We start from the raw sequence: 17,826 nt of genomic DNA, 5'->3' as shown, positions 1-17,826 counted from the left end.
GACTTTTAAAAAAAGCTGCGGTCACACAGTGACCTCGTCACTGATTTATTTTACCAACCATGAGTGTCAGAGAGTAATAAACTCTTTACAGACGAATTGATCCTGCAGTATAAGTACTTAAAATGCAGAGGTTATACGTGCATAGCAGAGCTGTGAAAAATTATTAAAACCAAATTGTTCAAAATCATATGCAAACCTCAAGTTTTGCTGAATTGTTTTTCCACCACCACCTCCAGGATAATAATGCCCAGTAAATTATAGCAAAATGTATGAATAGAATTCAATAAAGTAATGTGGCATCGTTATCAAAACTTTAGCGCTTTTATTCATTTTATAAACATTTAGGGGATGCAAATCAATTAATTAAAAAAAATCCACTGACCCTGCTAAAGATTATGCTGCAAAAAAGAGGGCAGATGGAGGTTGCAGTACAGTTACCACTCACACAAACTAAATGATCACACTCCAATACTACTGCACAGCCACCATAAACCATACTGCCCCAAGTGTGCAGACTGGCTGCCACTAGGAAACTCTGAAGAAGACAGAAGGGCCATGATTAAAAATCATTAGGACAAATCACCAAGAGCACAAACAACAGTTTAACAGTTAAAAGTGTAAAATAATCAGCACTTGACTAGAATTGGAAAGAGAGAGAAAAAAAGAATTAGACTCAGACACAGCACAAATTTAACTACTATAAAAATATCATGGGTTTATACACATATGTGCTCAGTTAATACCAGAAATTCTTGTCCACACAGCCCAGGCAGCTGTAGGTTTATGATTCTTGAAGAACTGCTTTGAGATTAGTCTCTCTGTCTCAGCTATAGTAAAGCATCCAGCTTGAAAAAAAATACTTGTGTTTAGCTTTTCCCTTAACCCACCAGCACCTACTGCAGCAAGTGCAAAAGCACCCGGGAGTGCCAAACCTTAAAATTCAACTCACCAGTGGTACAATTACTGTACACATGCAGCTTGGGACACTCTGTTCAATCAGCCTCCATCATTAAGGGAGACAAAGAGGCCTCATTACACCTGATGCATGACCTTTTGTACACCAACTATTCCCAGTATTTCTGAATCCCCTAGGGATGTAAGAAATTCCGTCCATTACACATGGACTACAACATGTGACTGTTAAATGTGACTGCAACATACCATCCACTGTTACTTTTATCTTTACATGTATTTTTGCATATATTACCTCTAGTAATAAACAAACAAACAAAAACAAAACACGTTTGGAGAAAAAATTAAATTATTTGCGGTACATCTACTAAATAACTAAATATAGCCTAAACATGTAAGTTTTGCTTCAGTTTTGTGTATTTAAACAAGGTCAAATCACATAAATAAGGGGGGGGGGGGGCTTTATTATTAGTAGTATTTACATTTATTACACGTGGAGAGAGATGTAACAACTTTTTGAACAGTGATTATAATCACGTGACAGCTGTTCCGTACGTTACTGGCTTCTGCCTGTGAGATGCTTTAAGAATAAATAATATGTCAGCGGGACACAACAGTGTGCTTGACCTTATAAAGCTTAATAGGATTTAATTGCCGCATAGCCTAGTTATAAAGATTTCCGACACTCTACCTTTAAATGAACTCCATTCCCGTACGCATGCGCAGGCTGTGTTTGGTTTTTCTTTAACCTGAGGAACTGTCTAGTGTCGCTGCGCTAGCAAATCCATCGCAGCTGTAGTTCTTGTCATGTTTTCAGAGCAACGGCGTGGTTTTCCCCCCACTGGAGTACAAGGACACAACACCAGACAGTGTCGCCAAGGAAATATACGTTTAAGGATGCTGCAGTCGTTTTGGGAATAGACTAACAGGACCAACAACAGTTCAAAGTGTTTACCCAGCGCTCTCTCCGGTCGGCAAGAATAGCACTGCTGTTTCCACATCGCAGTCACCACATCCATGTTCACTGCGGCAGCCTGCTCTCCGGGTCCTGGGCTTCACACGCTACAACCTCTTTGTTCGTCTGTGGAAAATATCCGGGAAAGTGTTACGACCTGTGGAAGGACTGCCGTATGTTAAAGTGTGCATCCCCTTTTCAGTCCGTGGGATTGTTTACGCATTAAAATGGCTGCTCAAATGGCATTTGGGAGAGAATGGTATTGAATCAATGCAGTAACGTTAGATTACCGAGCAGAGGCTAGACAGCCAATAAGCTACATATGCTAACAAATTTAACTTGTCAAAGTATTAATCGACTAGGCTACTTGAATAGCTTTAATCGATGGTCGGCTTTTTAGCTAGGTTCTTCCAACAAGAAGTAGGGTGAAGGGAATTCCTCCCACTCCAAATCTATGCATGCGGTTAACCAAGCAGCTTTTGTAAACACTTAGCTAACATTGCGACTTCTTAGCCAATTTTCTCCCAAATCTTTGTAAGCAGGCTTAGCTAAAGCCCTTCGTTTAAGTATGCACATCACTCAGCGAATATGCAGGACTTTTTCGTTATAATTAAAACATCCTAAATATCCGAGGCTTTCTCCCAAAGTAGACCTCAAGGCCCCGGTTTTCGGTGGAGAAGGGGGGGGAAATGGATCCTGGGAGAAACTGTAAACCTAAACTCTTTATTTTTGGACCCAAGCTGACCATCCACAGCGATTTGCGAGGTATCAGCAGATACTTGTTGGTCTACGTTTTGTTTTACTTTGTACTGGTCACTCATGCATCCCCGGCGAAAGCGTGCGAAAAGAACTGCCTCTCTGGAAAATGTATCAACGGCTCCTGCGTCTGCGACCGGGGATGGGTGGGAGACCAGTGCCAGCACTGCCAGGGGAGGTTCAAGTAAGTGCCCTTAAAATTAAATTTCTGTGTCTGATTGCTTGTAAAGTGATCTGTTTATAAAAAAAGTAGGTTAGGAACCACTTTGACCCAGTCTGCCTGCTGTTTATCCTTTAAACAGCAGTGTCGGGGAGGATCGTTTAACTGGACAAACACACCTGTGTTCACTCAACTTTTTTTGGGGGGGGGGTATTGATGAGAAAGTGATTGCACGCCACAGGCAAACTCACTTCAGTTTTATTAACTTTAAAGAGGTCCAGCTTTAGTAATAGAAAACCCATGCATTCATTATTTATCATTGCGTCCTTCAAGTGTAAAGTTCATAGATGTTTATTTATACAAGTGCTGTCAAATGTTTGATCTTAAATGTTTTCATGCCTTTTATTATTTGTCATGTTCTCTCCCACACAAGGGGGGCAATGTGTAAAGAGCCATGTTGCCATTGCAATGTTGAGTTCAGTCGACACATGAGAGCATGGGGTAGAAAAGCATGACTGTACCATGTCATTATTGACTTCGCACCTCGCTTGCTGATATGGATTCCAGATACAGTCTTTAAACAAATGAGTACAACTGGGTTTTATTTTTCTGAAGGCGGAGCCCGCAGTGGATGCGAGGAAACATCTGTCATCACCTAGCTTTAACTAAAATCCAACTGAGGATGTGACTGATATATTTATCAGCTGTTGTTCCTCTGCTGATCTGCACAGGAAGTTATCAAGGCTACATAGTAATAAGGCCACTAAGTCAAGGCTTGTGTGCAAAGTACTAAAGGAAGGAGGCAGAGACAAAGTGACAAAACGAGGAAAGATTAAAATGTTCGCAATATATAATAATAATGATGTTCATCTTCACAGACGCTTATAATGACCTTTTGACACACTTAAGGAGCACTCTGTGGAACAGAAGTACCTCGATCACAGTAATTACCCCTCTTTCAATGTGCCCTGGGTTTGCTATAAGTTGTCATCAGGCATGCTGTCAGAGAGTAACCTCCCATCAGCAGCAGACACACAAACTAATGAATCTTTATCTTTTAGACTCTGTTATGATTAGGAATAGGAACATTTACACATTGCCGCCTAGCACCAACAAGTGTGAATTCCTTTCTTGAAGGTGGATTGCAGATTAATTTCTTGCTAGTGCGGTGTGGTTGATGAAAAGCACACAGACTCTTGATACGCTGAAGGACAGACTAGTGTTTCCCTGGATACGCTCAAACCTACACGGCCAAAACTGTTTGATAGTTAATTTGAGTTTAGTGTTCACCTTCAGGAGTTATTTATGAGACTGTAAATACACCTCAGCCATATCTTTACCCTAATGTCTGCTTTTATGATGCATTATTATCTGAAACTCATACACATCATCTGTCTTTATGAATTACAACCAATCTTTAGTCAGTTATCGTGGAAAAATCAAACCAAAATATAAGAGGGGATTGGGGGGGATTTAACTCGTATTTCTTTTGATATGGGACAGTGATGTATGGCCATTTAGAAGTTCTCTATCATTGTGACACACTGCTAATTTGTTTGGCACCTTCTCAGGAGACAAGTGATTGGATGTTTTGGTTGACTGGGACTTTTCTTGGGGAGACAGTTATTTTCTGGGGTCTTAAATTGAACCTTTGGATATGAATACTGTGTGTTGTGCTGTGTTTGGACACCCATGTCAACATTTATGGGCAGAGACAAACAGACAAGACATCTTTTTAGAGAAACACCAATAGATCTATCTGCGTACAAAATATTTGATTGATATTACAACTTAATATCAATTCAGAATCGCATATAACTTCTCTGTCAGACTCGAAAATTTGTTTAAAAGTGATAGGGTGACTGATGTACGTACCAGTCAGAAATCTTTTTTTCTTCCCCGCAAATACTTGAATTTAACCAAATGTAACTGTGCTGTTTTAATTTTGTGATTTTTCAGGCTGACAGAACCCTCAGGATACCTCACAGATGGTCCAATCAACTACAAGTACAAAACCAAGTGCACCTGGCTCATAGAGGGCTAGTAAGTATTTATGTAAATCATTGTGTTGTGTAGATGCTGGGTATGCAGAATTTATTATGTAGTGCAAACTGATTAATGCAATTAATTGAAGCTCATCAGCATCTCTATGGCGACGGGTATGCTTTTGTTGCTTAGGTAATGTAGTGTAAAGCTGGCTGGCTCTGGCATTTTGAAAGTTTAATATGTTTAACAAGGATCATCATTCAGAGAAAAGAATAACCTTTACCTTACCTGTTGATGCTATTTATTGTCACGGCAACAGCAGCTGCTCCAGGACAGACAGGAAACCACGATTGCAATAAACAGTTTATATTCACTAAGATGGTTCAGCTGAAACGGAAAAAATCATGCAGTGGTATCTGTTTAAAGAAAAAGAAACATTTTTGAGCATCTTGAAGTAGCGCTGGTTCTCAAGCTATATTCCCAAGATTACCCTGTACCCATAAACCATAGCCATTGGGTCTTCAGAATAATTTAGTGATTATTTTGGAACATATATGCAAAATTTCTGTTGTTTAAAAGAAAAAGTATATGCCTTTTATTTCCTCCTTAGGGCAATGGAAACTGTGAATTGTGACACATCATACTATATTGAAATTACTCACTTCTCTCAGGGTGTGACCAGGCGTTATTGCTGCTGTAACTGGGCTTATTAGACAGCTAACTGGGGATCTTGATGAAATAGTTGAGTCAGGCCACTGTGTCAGATAATGTTGGGCCAAAGCCAACTAAAGTAATATTGTAACCGAGATGAGCTTCTTGGAAAAGCGTCTTCCCTGTGCAGGGTCACTGGCAATGAAAAGTTTAACAGTCCTTGATCTAAATTCTTACGATAAATTTGCATGCTGCTCATCACTACACCGTGACTCAGGAGATTTAATGGGGCGTTTACTAATCGTAGGGTCAACTGTGTGTCGTGTTAGTGTCCTTCGGTAAGATATTGAACTCAACCCATATTAGCGAGTGTGTAGGAAAGGATGAAAGATGATGGGTTGTTTGCCAAGAAAAGTCATTATAAATATGCATTAATGTGTGCAAAAGTGATTGGAGTGGTCAATAAGACTGAAAAGCACTTAAAAAAAACAGTAATCTAGTTAGCTTCCATTAAAACCTGAACCGTGATTCTATTGTTATTTCTCTTCTTCAGTCCAAATGCAGTTCTTCGCTTAAGATTCAACCACTTTGCCACAGAATGTAGCTGGGACCACATGTATGTCTATGATGGAGACTCGATATATGCTCCTCTAGTTGCTGTTTTCAGGTGAGTCGCTTACGTCTTACTTTATTCCTCGATACAGATGAAATACTTTTACTCTTCTGTCACATTGTAACCAGTGTGTGCACTCTTAACAAATCAGTATTGGTTTGTAAAATAAAAGAATAAATGAAATAAAGTCATGAAAAAAAATTGTTAAAATTTTGGAGTCAAGGTCTCCAGACTCTTCTTCTGTGTTTGTTTAGTCAGACACATGCAACAAAAGTTCAAGTCGACTGCAGAGAGTTACCAATTTCTGCTTGCAATTTAGAACTGGTGCAAATTTCGAGAAAGTAATACTGATTCTTTTTTTGTGTTTCTCTAGCGGTCTCATCGTGCCCGAGATACGAGGTAATGAGACGGTTCCTGAGGTTGAGACGACTTCAGGCTACGCACTATTACACTTTTTCAGCGATGCTGCCTATAACCTCACAGGATTTGAAATATTTTACTCGTAAGTACTTACCTTGTGAGTAATTATCGGCGTCACAATTCTAATGATTAGGTGTCTTTCTAATTATAGATGACAGCAAACTGTTTTCAGGCTTTCGTGTCCTTATAGCTGTTTTTCTAGTGACATGCTAAACAGTTTTTATGTCTCTCCAGTCTTTTTGTTCCACTAACTGATAACACCCCTCAGTCATCCTCAGTCTGTGTTGGAGTACTAATCCAAATCATATTTGTCCAGGATCAACTCTTGTCCCAATAACTGCTCCGGCCACGGGAAGTGCACACCTGGGAACTCAGCTGCCAGCAGAGTGTACTGTGAATGCGACAAGTACTGGAAAGGCGAAGCCTGTGACATCCCTTATTGCAGAAACAACTGCGGCAGCCCTGACCACGGCTACTGCGACCTCACAGGGGAGAAGCTTTGTGTCTGCAATGACAGCTGGCAAGGTGGGAGCAAGCTGCAGATCTTTTGCAGATGCTAAAAAAACCTCTTAAGGTTATTTGGAACAGCTCTACTCACTCTGATCTAACCCTGTGGCATATTTCTGAAGCGGCATACACAAAATTCATTTTTTCCAAAACAAATCTTATATCACACCATCTCTCAACGTATTTTGCAATCAGGTGTACTAAAGATGGACTCCTCCCACGTGCGCTGCGGTCTGCAAGGCTGCGGTGGTTTTATGTTGTAAGCTTGTGTTGTACTGTAATGCTGATTAGCAGCACGCTGATCAGGCCTGTGCATTATTATGCGCCTCGAGCTGAAGGAAACAAAATTCTTTTGCGTGATGAAACTTGACAGACTCATTAGCTGAGATCTCTTCTTTTTTTTGTCATGGCCTCCGATCGCACAGTCTAACATGTTTACTTCTCTCTGACTGTCATGTTTGTTGAATTGCATTCCTCTGTTTATGGGTTTTGAGGTTTGAGAGCAACCAGTTTCCTTTTTAAGGTTTCAGTGGGTAATTATGAAAGTAGCTGGCAGGTGCTAATGAAGAATTGCATCATGCAAATATTAAGTTGCCATGGAGCAGATATAAAAGAGACTATAATATTATTGATTTTGGAGATTTTTGTACATATGAGCATTGGTGTTTATTGTTCCTGAGCTATAATTTCTTTGCTTTTGCTGCTCTCCTGTATGTCCCTGCAGGCCCGGACTGTTCGCTGACCGTACCGTCAACAGAATCTTTCTGGGTCCTCCCCAGCGTCAAGCCCTTCGGCACATCACTCGCCAGAGCCTCCCATATGGCTATGGTGCAAGAAAAGGTCATGTGGGTGGTGGGGGGATACACTTTCAACTACAGCTCATTCCAGATGATTCTTAAGTAAGTAGAGGTTTTTCCTCGAGCAGCTTTCTCACTTTGTATGTTGTTGATGTGTTTCTGAATAGAAAAACCACCATTGCTTATTTGGGGTTTTGCTCACACACAATGTATGGCTAAGCAAAGATTTCCTTATATTCCCCGACAAAAATTGCAGATGAGTTTAGGTGTCCGTGACTTACATTGTGATGGTGTATGTGCTGCTCTCATGAAGGCCAAATTGAGAATTTAATATTTAAAGTACTTGGATGGTGGTGTGGAAGCGTTTGCAGGGCTGTCAAGGGGCACTACTTTACGCCTTTGCCTCGCTACGATATGCTGTGGATCGCTACGGCTCTCTTTTAGTTATTCCCCTTCACTCTGAGACATTAGAGAATGTCTTATACTTTATTCACCAGCTTCTTATTGAGAACAGCTGCAGTGTGTTTTGTCCCAGTTATGCAGAAGTCGTTTGAAATTATCAAGTGGTGACTGTGGTTTAGGTGTCTGTACGCTGGTTTAATATGTGAAAGGTTTGCAGTTAAAATGAAAGTTAATATTCGATGTGCTTTTTATGCATTTATTTATTTTACCCTGTATACTTTTAACGTGTTATGTCTCGTCTCAGATTGTTGTGTATGTGCTGTACTTGGCACAGGAAAAAAAGACCTACTCAAATTTCTTTGGGATTTCTTTTTCTTTTGCCACAGCAGATCATCTTCCTCCTTCTTCCTTCTCCCCCTATCCCTAGCGGCCTCCTCCTCTGTCACACCAACTCTCTGCATGTCCTCTCTCACTATATCCACAAACCTTCTCTGTGGTTTTCCTCTTTTCCTCCACCTCCAGCATCTTAAATTTCTTTGGGACTACTTCTGTAAAAACTGAGAAATATGGCACACGCTCAGAGTTCTCTCGCAGTTTAGCTGACGGTTCATCTTTGTTGCTCAGACAAGCTCTCACCATCTGCTCAGTGTTTGTTCATCACCAGGTGTTATGATTCCTTGTTTAAATTGCTAATGTGTGATGATGTGACCAGGTGTGCTTTTTTTTTTTTTTTTTGTGTGTCTTTTTTGGATGTTAATGGCAGCCAACAGTAATGTATGCATTTGCCAGCCTGCTAGATTTTTTGCACAGCAAAATGTTCAGCTCGATTAAATCTAAAGACCTTGAGGTAAACTTATATTAGAAAACAAGACACTATAATAGCGTAGATTTTAACAATGTACATTTTGATTGTAAACTTGCATTTTTATATTTTAAATAATAATAGAATGCAATTAACAATGTTTTATATTATTTCATTTAGTGCTGTCAGCATTAATCTTGTTAATATGACGTTAACGCCATAACTTCGTTAACGCGGCAAATCCCCGTTAGCGAGTTAACACGGCCCCGTGAGAGGGCTGCACACCGCTAATGCGTTAACGAGCTAACCGCACTAATGCGTTGATGCCGTGCAGGCCTTGCATGGGGTTATCCACGTTAACTCGCTAACGGGGATTTGCCGTGTTAACGCGGTTATGCTGTTAACGTCGTATTAACTAGATTAATGCTGACAGCAATAATTTCATTATAAATCTGGAAAATTATATAATGAGAGCCTTGAAACACCCCATGCCCCCCTTTATATTCATCCTGCTTGCTGCAGGTATCTCTGCAGTATAAAGTGGGAAGGCTCCCGTCAGCGAGTTGCTTAATTTAATCGCATCAGACTAAGTTAATAGTTTATCTGCAAATTTGAATGTAGTGTCTGTAGCTTTACTGTACATTGTTGTGTAAAACAAAGGGCGGTGGGTGGAGCAGCTACGAAGTTTGCTTTTCTTCTCGTCGAGGTTGTTGATCAGGTGGTTTGATGAAGGATTTCGGCCAGCTCTTGATGGTGATTACAGGAACAAACGCTATTGTTTTGGACGTGATAAAAATGTTTCATTCCACCTGAGCTCACAGTCTCAGTAAGAGCTCCGCCTCTTCACTCCTCGTGGGTTGTATGTAGAGAGACGGCGGCTCCACGTTAAACCGTGACAGCATCATCTTCAGTGCTGCTGTTATCAGTCTTTTTGTTTAAAACCTGGGGCCTGCCTGGGCTTCATGCTGTTTTAATTTGGTATTCACACACACATGCTTCTAGATGTGTTTCTATTGCAGGTCTATGTGGGTGAAACACTCGCGCTTACACCGAAATGACGGAGCGCTACAGAATTTAAACTAAGCATCAAAGCAAAAAAAAGGATTTTTAAATTTTTTTTATTATTGATCGATGAATCGTTGCAGGCATGTTATGAAGCCACAGTGGGACAAAAAGTGAATATGCAAAGGGATTTTCCCCCCTCTTTGGTGTGTTGGAGGTGCATTTAAAGTGTAAAATTCTGTTTCTTTTCTCTGCAGCTACAACCTTGAGAGTGGCATCTGGAACACAGTTCCCATCAATAGTGGCCCCGTGCCAAGATACGGCCACTCACTTGCTGCCTGCCAGGTAAACACACACAGATTTAGAAAACCACAACAGTGACTGGGAGGGAGGAATATTTGGGAGAAGTGGGAAGAAAAGCAATCAAATGTGGTTTCAGAAAAGAAAAGGTTGCTTTCAAGCAGGAACTGCTTATTTCTTTGAGTAACTGAATGTTGTAACATATTCCAAACACAGAACTATTTTAAAACAACAGCAGGAGAACAACTTAAAATTATGGAGTTTAAAGCAAACGCAGGCTTGTCCTAGAGGCACATTTATGGCACGTTTAGAGACGAGTACATTCTTTAGCTTACTAAATAAATGCCGTCCTGTGTTTAGGATGATATCTACATGTTTGGTGGAAAACTGGAAGCCGGCTGGGAAAACGTGACGGACGAGCTGTGGGTCTTCAATGTACCCAATCGGACATGGCAGCGGAGAAACCCTGTGGTCGGCCCACCGGCCCAAGCTCAGATATACGCCGTGGAAGGACACTCGGCCCACTGCGTCCCACTGGACAGCGGCGAGACTATCATGCTCGTCATCTTTGGCTACTCCCCCATCTACAGCTATATCAGCAAAGTTCAGGAGTACAACCTGAGTGAGTCACAGCTTTCAAGTGCAGACTCTTTCACGTTTTGTTTCTGCTTATCTATCAGCTCTCTGTAGCTTTCCCTTAGCACTGAGATAAATTTAAAAGCCCTGGCAAGCAAACCCAGTATGGCTGTGCTTCCAAACTGCAGTGGATGGTATCCACTCATAATTGTAGACTTCTCTGGGATCTTTTTTTTTTTTTTTTTTTAATTTAAAACCTGCCAGCAAATACTTTGTGAATCCAAAAACACCATATTTCATGACTGAATTTTTGGATAGCAGAGTCTAAGTGTCCTGTTTTATTTCTTTTTTTTTTTTTCAGTGTAAACAATAAATAAAAAAGTATAAACAGCAGCCATGTAAACCATCCCTGAAAATCTGTGTTTGAAGCATCAAGATACAAGAGCCCAGCTGTCTGCTTCGATTCTACTAGGAGAGATCTAATTGTATATATATTTTTTCCCTATAAAAAATTTCTTCATATATTTTCTTTTTAGGGTCCAACACGTGGTTGGTGCCCGAGACCAAAGGTGCCATTCCCCAGGGAGGCTACGGCCACAGCAGCACGTATGACAGCGGTAGTGGCAGCATCTACGTTCATGGCGGCTATAAAGCTCTGCCCGCCAACAAATACGGCCTTGTCGATGACCTCTACCGATACGACGTGAACACGCGGACATGGTAAATCGACACAGTTGCGCTGCTCTTGTTGTTTCATTATGCATTCCAGACTATATGTGACACCGTGGGAGTTGCATATCTCCTTGGCACAGTTGTCCTTGACACGCCTGTCATGCACATGCTCCAGGTTCATTCTGAGAGAAAGCGGCTTTCCACGGTACTTGCACTCAGCTGTGCTCCTCAGCGGCACTCTGCTCATTTTTGGAGGCAACACGCACAACGACACATCCCTGAGCAACGGGGCCAAATGCTTCTCTGCTGACTTCCTCGCCTACGACATCGGTAAGAATCCTGTTATTGTTAAATAGTCCTTTATTTATTTATTTTTAAATGTATCTCTCTGTTTCACATAAAATCAGAAGTACAATCAGATCCATCCGCTATGTTAACTGATAATCACACAGCGAATCCGAAATAGTCACCTACACCTTGTTTTCCTCAGCCTGTGACGAGTGGACGCTTCTGCCCAAGCCAGACCTGCACAGGGATGTCAACCGCTTCGGTCACTCTGCTGTGGTTAGTAATGGGTGAGTGTTTCTATTAGAATTTCTGTGTAGATCACCCAGATCGATTGTGAAATCAGGTTTGGTAGCTGTCCCTGTGGTGTAATCATGTTTTGTTTCATAGAAAATGCCCAGTTTTTCCCAGTAGTTTAATTTAATATATTCCACTGTGGTCTCGGCACTAATTTATCTTTAGAGTGGATGACTGGGTCTCTTTGTGAGCATTAAAAGCTTAATTTTTTACCATAAATTTGAAAAACAGTGTAAATAATAAAGAACTGTTCAATATCACAGCAATAACAATGTAATAAAATGACTTGCTTAAAAAAAGAGAAAGATTAGATAATTATGTTTATCAATTTGAGCATGGCGAAATAGAAAAAATACTCCATAATTAAAAAACAAAAGTCCAGTTTATCTTAATTTGTTGGCTGTAGTTTACACCTTTTTTTTTCCTTTTTCTTTTTCTACACTGTTTTCTTTCGTCTTGCTCAGGTCCATGTACGTGTTTGGGGGCTTCTCCAGTGTACTGCTCAATGATGTGCTTGTTTACCGACCTCCGAGCTGCCAAGCCTTCTTGGCAGAGGAGGGTTGCGTGAAGGCTGGGCCAGGGGTCCGTTGCATCTGGAGCAGAGGCCGTTGTCTCCCCTGGGAAGTCAGAATGGCTAATAGCAGCCTGACTCCTGCTCCATTTTGTCCACCTAAAGCTGGTGAGAAAGACCACAGAACTTCTCCAGCCTCTTTTCACTTTCTCGTCACTACTTTATTTGTTGTTTTTAAAACTGCCTTCTTTCTAGAAATTGTATTTTACCCGTATTTACAGACTGATTCATGCACTCTTGTTGCTCTCCCTCTCATCTCTTTGTAGTTACAATGGACGAGTGGTGCTACAGGTTCTCAGACTGTGCCAGCTGTACAGCAAACACCAAGGGGTGCCAGTGGTGCGATGATAAGAAATGCATCTCAGCCTTCAGCAACTGTACCTCTGTAAGTGTTCCAACAGGGGGCAGCAGTGCACTGCTGATCTTGTGTTCAGCTCCCTGAAGCTGCCAAACGTGCACACAAGGACACATGCGCTTTTTAATACAGGTTTTGTGAGTCGAGGACATTGGTATGATAATTTTGTGCTATTCAGGACTACATGGAAACATCACCTCATTGCTTAAGGCAGAAAAAGCCTTTGCACATGGACTGTATATAAAAGATGGACACGGCCACCATGACGTCACCCGTTGGTCTCTAAAATCTGCATTTTTGAGGATTCATTAGTAGCAGTATTTAAAATATTTTGAACCAGAAGTAAGCATAGCAGGTTTAGTTGGCAGACTATATCCATAAAATGTGTGTGCAGTGCACAGGCACTGCCCTGACTAATTAACTAAATACATTTAACTGATTTAAACTGAAGGATGGACGTCTTGGATTGTGTGAACAACAAACCAAGCTGTCTTATTTTTTAAATTTCAATATTAATGGTGAAAAAGCACCAACAGAGCAAACGCCAGTAAGACACCTTCCTATTATCTATATAAATCTGTATAAAAGAAGTATATAATAAAGTGGGGAACTATTTATAGAGAACAAAAGCGTCTTTCATACCAGACTGTAAAGATTCTATTTAATGCTGTTAATTTAGACATTTTAACACGGCGGTCCATGGGGCTCTATCATAAAATGACACTTTCTCTCATGATTCTTTTCTCTGCCGCTGCAGAATGTGAAGAACTTCACTGAGTGTCCTGTGCGGAACGAGCAGGTGTGCAGCAAGCTTGCCAACTGCAAGAGCTGCTCATTGAATCTCAACTGTCAGTGGGATCAGAATCACTCGCAGTGCCACGCTTTGCCCGGTAAGCTTTCCGTGCACACAAACACGCCACCTTATTAAACGGAAGCTTCGGATTTGGTTCTCACACATGCATGGCAGAGGATTTTTGGTCATTTCCAGGCAAGCATGTGGGAGACTGTGGGAGATGCAAGATAAATGCAGATATGTTTTAAAACTTAAACCTAATGCAGAGATGCTGATCAGTGTGAATACTCAACAGCCCTTGTAACATGAAACGGCCACATTGGTGGTTGTATTTAGTGCGTCAATTACGAGCGCTGACATTCAGACCTGAAGGGAAGCCTATTTCATTAATTAAATTTTTGCAGATGTTAATGACTCCCTACCAAGTTTACTTCTTCTGCCGCTGCTTGTACGGTTAAACCCAGTATCAGGGATTTGCAGAGATGTATTTTCAAGATGTCATCCCAATGTTGTTTATGAGGTCTGGCAGTGTATTTAGCTTACCTCTCACCATCTACCCCCCCGCACCCACCCATCGTGTTGTTGATGTTGACGCTGGCTGAATCTGAAGAGATAGTGCTGTCACTTTATCCATAATTTTCAGTTCACCAAGCCCTGTCGCCTAAGGGGAGTGCAGTGGGAGCTGAAAATAATATCTCTGTGGGTGTGGATTTCTGATTCCTGAAAGGGAGCCGCTGATTGCACAAACAAAATGCACACAGAGCAAATGGGTGCAAATTACGCTCAAACAAAATCAGTGACATCCACACACACACACACACACACACGTGTTAAACCCTAATTCTTTAGCCCCCTGTGGTTTGTTATGCCTTCTAAGTTCTCTGTTTTCATTTTTCTTGGATTATGGTTCTCCCCGTTGAGCAGTACTTAACTAATATTATTCCATAGTTAATTATGTCATTTTTAGCTTACGACACAATACAAATAATGTCAAAGTAGTTTTTCCTGTTAAAGTTAAAGGAGAGCAAGGTTTTCTTGGCCCGAGGTCATTCACTTCTTGACATGCTCTTTTGATCGTCCAGCTCAGCAGTGCAGTGAGGGTTGGAACCAGGTGGGTGATGCCTGTTTGAGGATCAACTCCAGCCGCGAGAGCTACGACAACGCTCAGCATTACTGCAAGAACCTCAATGGCAACATCGCCTCACTGACCACCTCCAAACAAGTGGACTTTGTGCTCGAGGAGCTCAAGAAGCTCCAGCAACAAGACAAGGTACACTTAAATCAGTCATAAAGCAGGGGATATTGTGTTTTATCCTTGCTTTATTGTTTGACAATATACATGTAGTACAGTATCTCACATTCATTTTGAAATATTTTCTTTTGCTAGAATTGCAGTTTACACCTTGGTGTTTAATTGAGTGAAAATAAAAGTGCATTTTAGCTGCTGGGGGAGCCTTTCTCTAACTCTGACTTATTGATTCTGAGCCCCGATCAGTTTTCTGCAGCTCTATTTTTATCTGATTGCAGGCATTCTTCTAGCTTTCTTGCCTTTCAACCAATTATGGGGAAATAGTTTTCCACTATTCCAACATCTTGTCTCAGACTGTGTGGTTTGCACATAGTTTTGTTTCTGAGATACCGCAGCTGATGAATCAGACTGCGATAATCACTCATCACTTCTGCCTGCCTTACGCAGGGCTAAAAGGGCCTCTGTGATTCTGTCTGATGGAAGAATCATGTGCACTTACAGTATCTAAGACCTTGACTGCGTAGTCTGGTCTGCATTTAGTTTTTCTTTTTATCTGAGTAATTTTCCTGATGTTGCTCTAAGTTTATATATTTATTGCTCTGCTCTGTTTTGTTTAACCCTATGATATGGTGCAGAAACTTGTTCACTGAGAGAAATCCAAATATTCACAGCAACATTACAATTAGAGCTTCTGCTTCTTTAATGGAAATGCGGTTTTGGGCATACTGGCTTCTTCTCATCCCTCGCGGCTACGTATTCTCCTTGCAGTGACAGAAAATTGTGGCATCTACTGATGATTTTAGTTTGGTCATGCCTGCTGTATTCATGAGAATGTCATTTCCTGTCAGTCTGCTGGGTTGAAACGCGGCTGTTTGTTCCAAACAGAACCTTGACATGCCTTTCCACATCATTTTCCCATTACATTAAAAGTTGAATCCTGAAGGCAAATAAGTAATCATATCTGTGAAATTATTCTCAGCAGACTTATAATAGCATCTTTGGTTCCTAGGTGTAAATGCAGAAGGCAGGCTTTTTTCCCTTTTTTTTGTTAATAGCAGGATGGAGTAAAAAAACGAGGCACTTTTATGAAATTTTATCTTACATTTGAATAGCTTTATTTGTTTAGACTTTTGCTGTTTTTCCACAGCGGCTGTCTCCCTGGGTGGGTCTGAGGAAGATCAATGTGTCATACTGGGGTTGGGAGGATATGTCTCCCTTCACCAACAGCAGTCTGCGTTGGCTGCCTGGTGAACCCAGTGACTCTGGTTTTTGTGCCTACCTGGAGGAGCCACAGGTGTCAGGACTGAGGGCCAATCCATGCACTGCTACTGCCCACGGGCTCATCTGTGAAAAGGCTACTGGTGAGATGACCGAACACACAAGTACACTTCCTAAATATTGCATCTGCTTGAAAAGGTTTTTTCATGTCTTTTGTTTTGTTGTTTCTTTGTCCAGGCAATCCCAACCAGAGCACCCGTCCATCCTGTAAGAAACCTTGCTCGCTGCACACCAACTGTGCCAACTGCACCAGCCAGGCCATGGAGTGTATGTGGTGCGGCAGCGTGCAGCGCTGCGTCGACTCCACTGCATACGTCATCTCTTTTCCCTATGGCCAGTGCCTGGAGTGGCAGACTGGAGATTGCGTGGGTGAGTGTCTGAACTTAATCTAGATGAGTCTTCTTTGAAGTCTGCAGTCCGGCATTAAGGTGGCAGACAATAAGCTTTCCCAGAATGGCTTCTGTAAGCAGTCAATATTCATCTCGGAGAGAAAAAAGGTTAAAGGAGGAAACAGGCTTAAAGTGGCGGGTGTCTGTGGCGGAGGGAAAATCGTATTAGTTTTCTGTGATTGGATTTGGAAGCTGTTTTTGGTTTGTAATGGCCAATTACTTTTGCATATAATCACACGCCAACTGTTAGATTTCCCTGTTGATCGAGCTGTAGATGGGCTCTTTATCATTAGCTGGTTTTAAGTAGTTTAAAGACAGTCTCACATCAAGAACAGTGATTGCAAATAACTCTGTGAATAGGAAGTGTGCATAATTAAAACGCCCAGACATGCACTACTGTAAAAGTGGATGTTTTTACATTGAAAGTCATTGAAATTTGAAATGGCAAAAATGAGCGTTTCATTCTGATAATTAAATGTTAAACGTTAGAATGGAATAAATGAACATCTGAAAAAAACTCAGTCAACTTCACTGAGTGATATACTATCCTTAAGTACTACGCCAATACAGCTGAGCTGGAAAACTGCAGTTCCTGCTTGTGCCGTTAATCCACATTTATTTATTTATATTTTGCTGTACTATTAGGTTTTAATCCACCATCCAATACCATCGAAACCAAAGTTCAGGCTGTGTTAAAGAAGAAATCTTCCATTTCAAACCCATTATATATTACAGGAACTCTGTTTTTGACTTACGGCATTCCCATTGTTTGTTAACAGATGTTTCGATATATCACTGCACCTGTTGCCCATTTTCCTATTAAAATATAAAGAACTGAAAAGTGAGTCAAGACATTTGCACAGTACTATCGAGGGTATATGTCTGTCATTTGTAAGATATTTACAGTAGTGCTTCTTGTGACTGTCTGAGCTGTCACAAAATAAACACAAAGGGTCACAAAGCAATTAACAAGAAGTGATTTAAGAAAAAAAGAGTCCTCTTTATTAAACAGCGTCACTACTCTTTGTGATTTCCTATTTAGTCGTAGAAATGTCATGCAAATTTAATGATCTGGCAAGGTCTGACAAAGACAGTTTT

General features: G+C 41.1%; 1 protein-coding gene across 1 annotated transcript in view; it reads left to right on the top strand.

The window, feature by feature from the left end:
• Positions 1-1,648: 1,648 nt before the first annotated feature.
• The window catches only part of atrnl1b (attractin-like 1b), a 70,235-nt gene continuing 54,057 nt past the window's right edge, over positions 1,649-17,826 (top strand). The window contains exons 1-17 of the mRNA XM_085416449.1: positions 1,649-2,807; positions 4,743-4,826; positions 5,974-6,087; positions 6,407-6,535; positions 6,770-6,978; positions 7,685-7,859; positions 10,221-10,308; positions 10,624-10,885; positions 11,376-11,559; positions 11,687-11,841; positions 12,002-12,086; positions 12,558-12,772; positions 12,931-13,049; positions 13,777-13,909; positions 14,895-15,082; positions 16,209-16,422; positions 16,517-16,708. Of these exons, the coding sequence (XP_085272575.1) occupies positions 2,557-2,807; positions 4,743-4,826; positions 5,974-6,087; positions 6,407-6,535; positions 6,770-6,978; positions 7,685-7,859; positions 10,221-10,308; positions 10,624-10,885; positions 11,376-11,559; positions 11,687-11,841; positions 12,002-12,086; positions 12,558-12,772; positions 12,931-13,049; positions 13,777-13,909; positions 14,895-15,082; positions 16,209-16,422; positions 16,517-16,708 (2,797 nt within the window). The 5' untranslated portion in view covers positions 1,649-2,556. The remainder of the gene's footprint in view (positions 2,808-4,742; positions 4,827-5,973; positions 6,088-6,406; positions 6,536-6,769; positions 6,979-7,684; positions 7,860-10,220; positions 10,309-10,623; positions 10,886-11,375; positions 11,560-11,686; positions 11,842-12,001; positions 12,087-12,557; positions 12,773-12,930; positions 13,050-13,776; positions 13,910-14,894; positions 15,083-16,208; positions 16,423-16,516; positions 16,709-17,826) is intronic.

The sequence above is a fragment of the Rhamphochromis longiceps genome, linkage group LG8, assembly GCF_057381845.1.
Source record: "Rhamphochromis longiceps isolate RC_006_pf linkage group LG8, R_longiceps_female_GT1.1, whole genome shotgun sequence".
Taxonomy (NCBI): Eukaryota; Metazoa; Chordata; class Actinopteri; order Cichliformes; family Cichlidae; genus Rhamphochromis; species Rhamphochromis longiceps.
The sequence above is the reverse complement of the archived record's forward strand: the minus strand, read 5'-3'. Positions and strand labels throughout refer to the sequence as shown.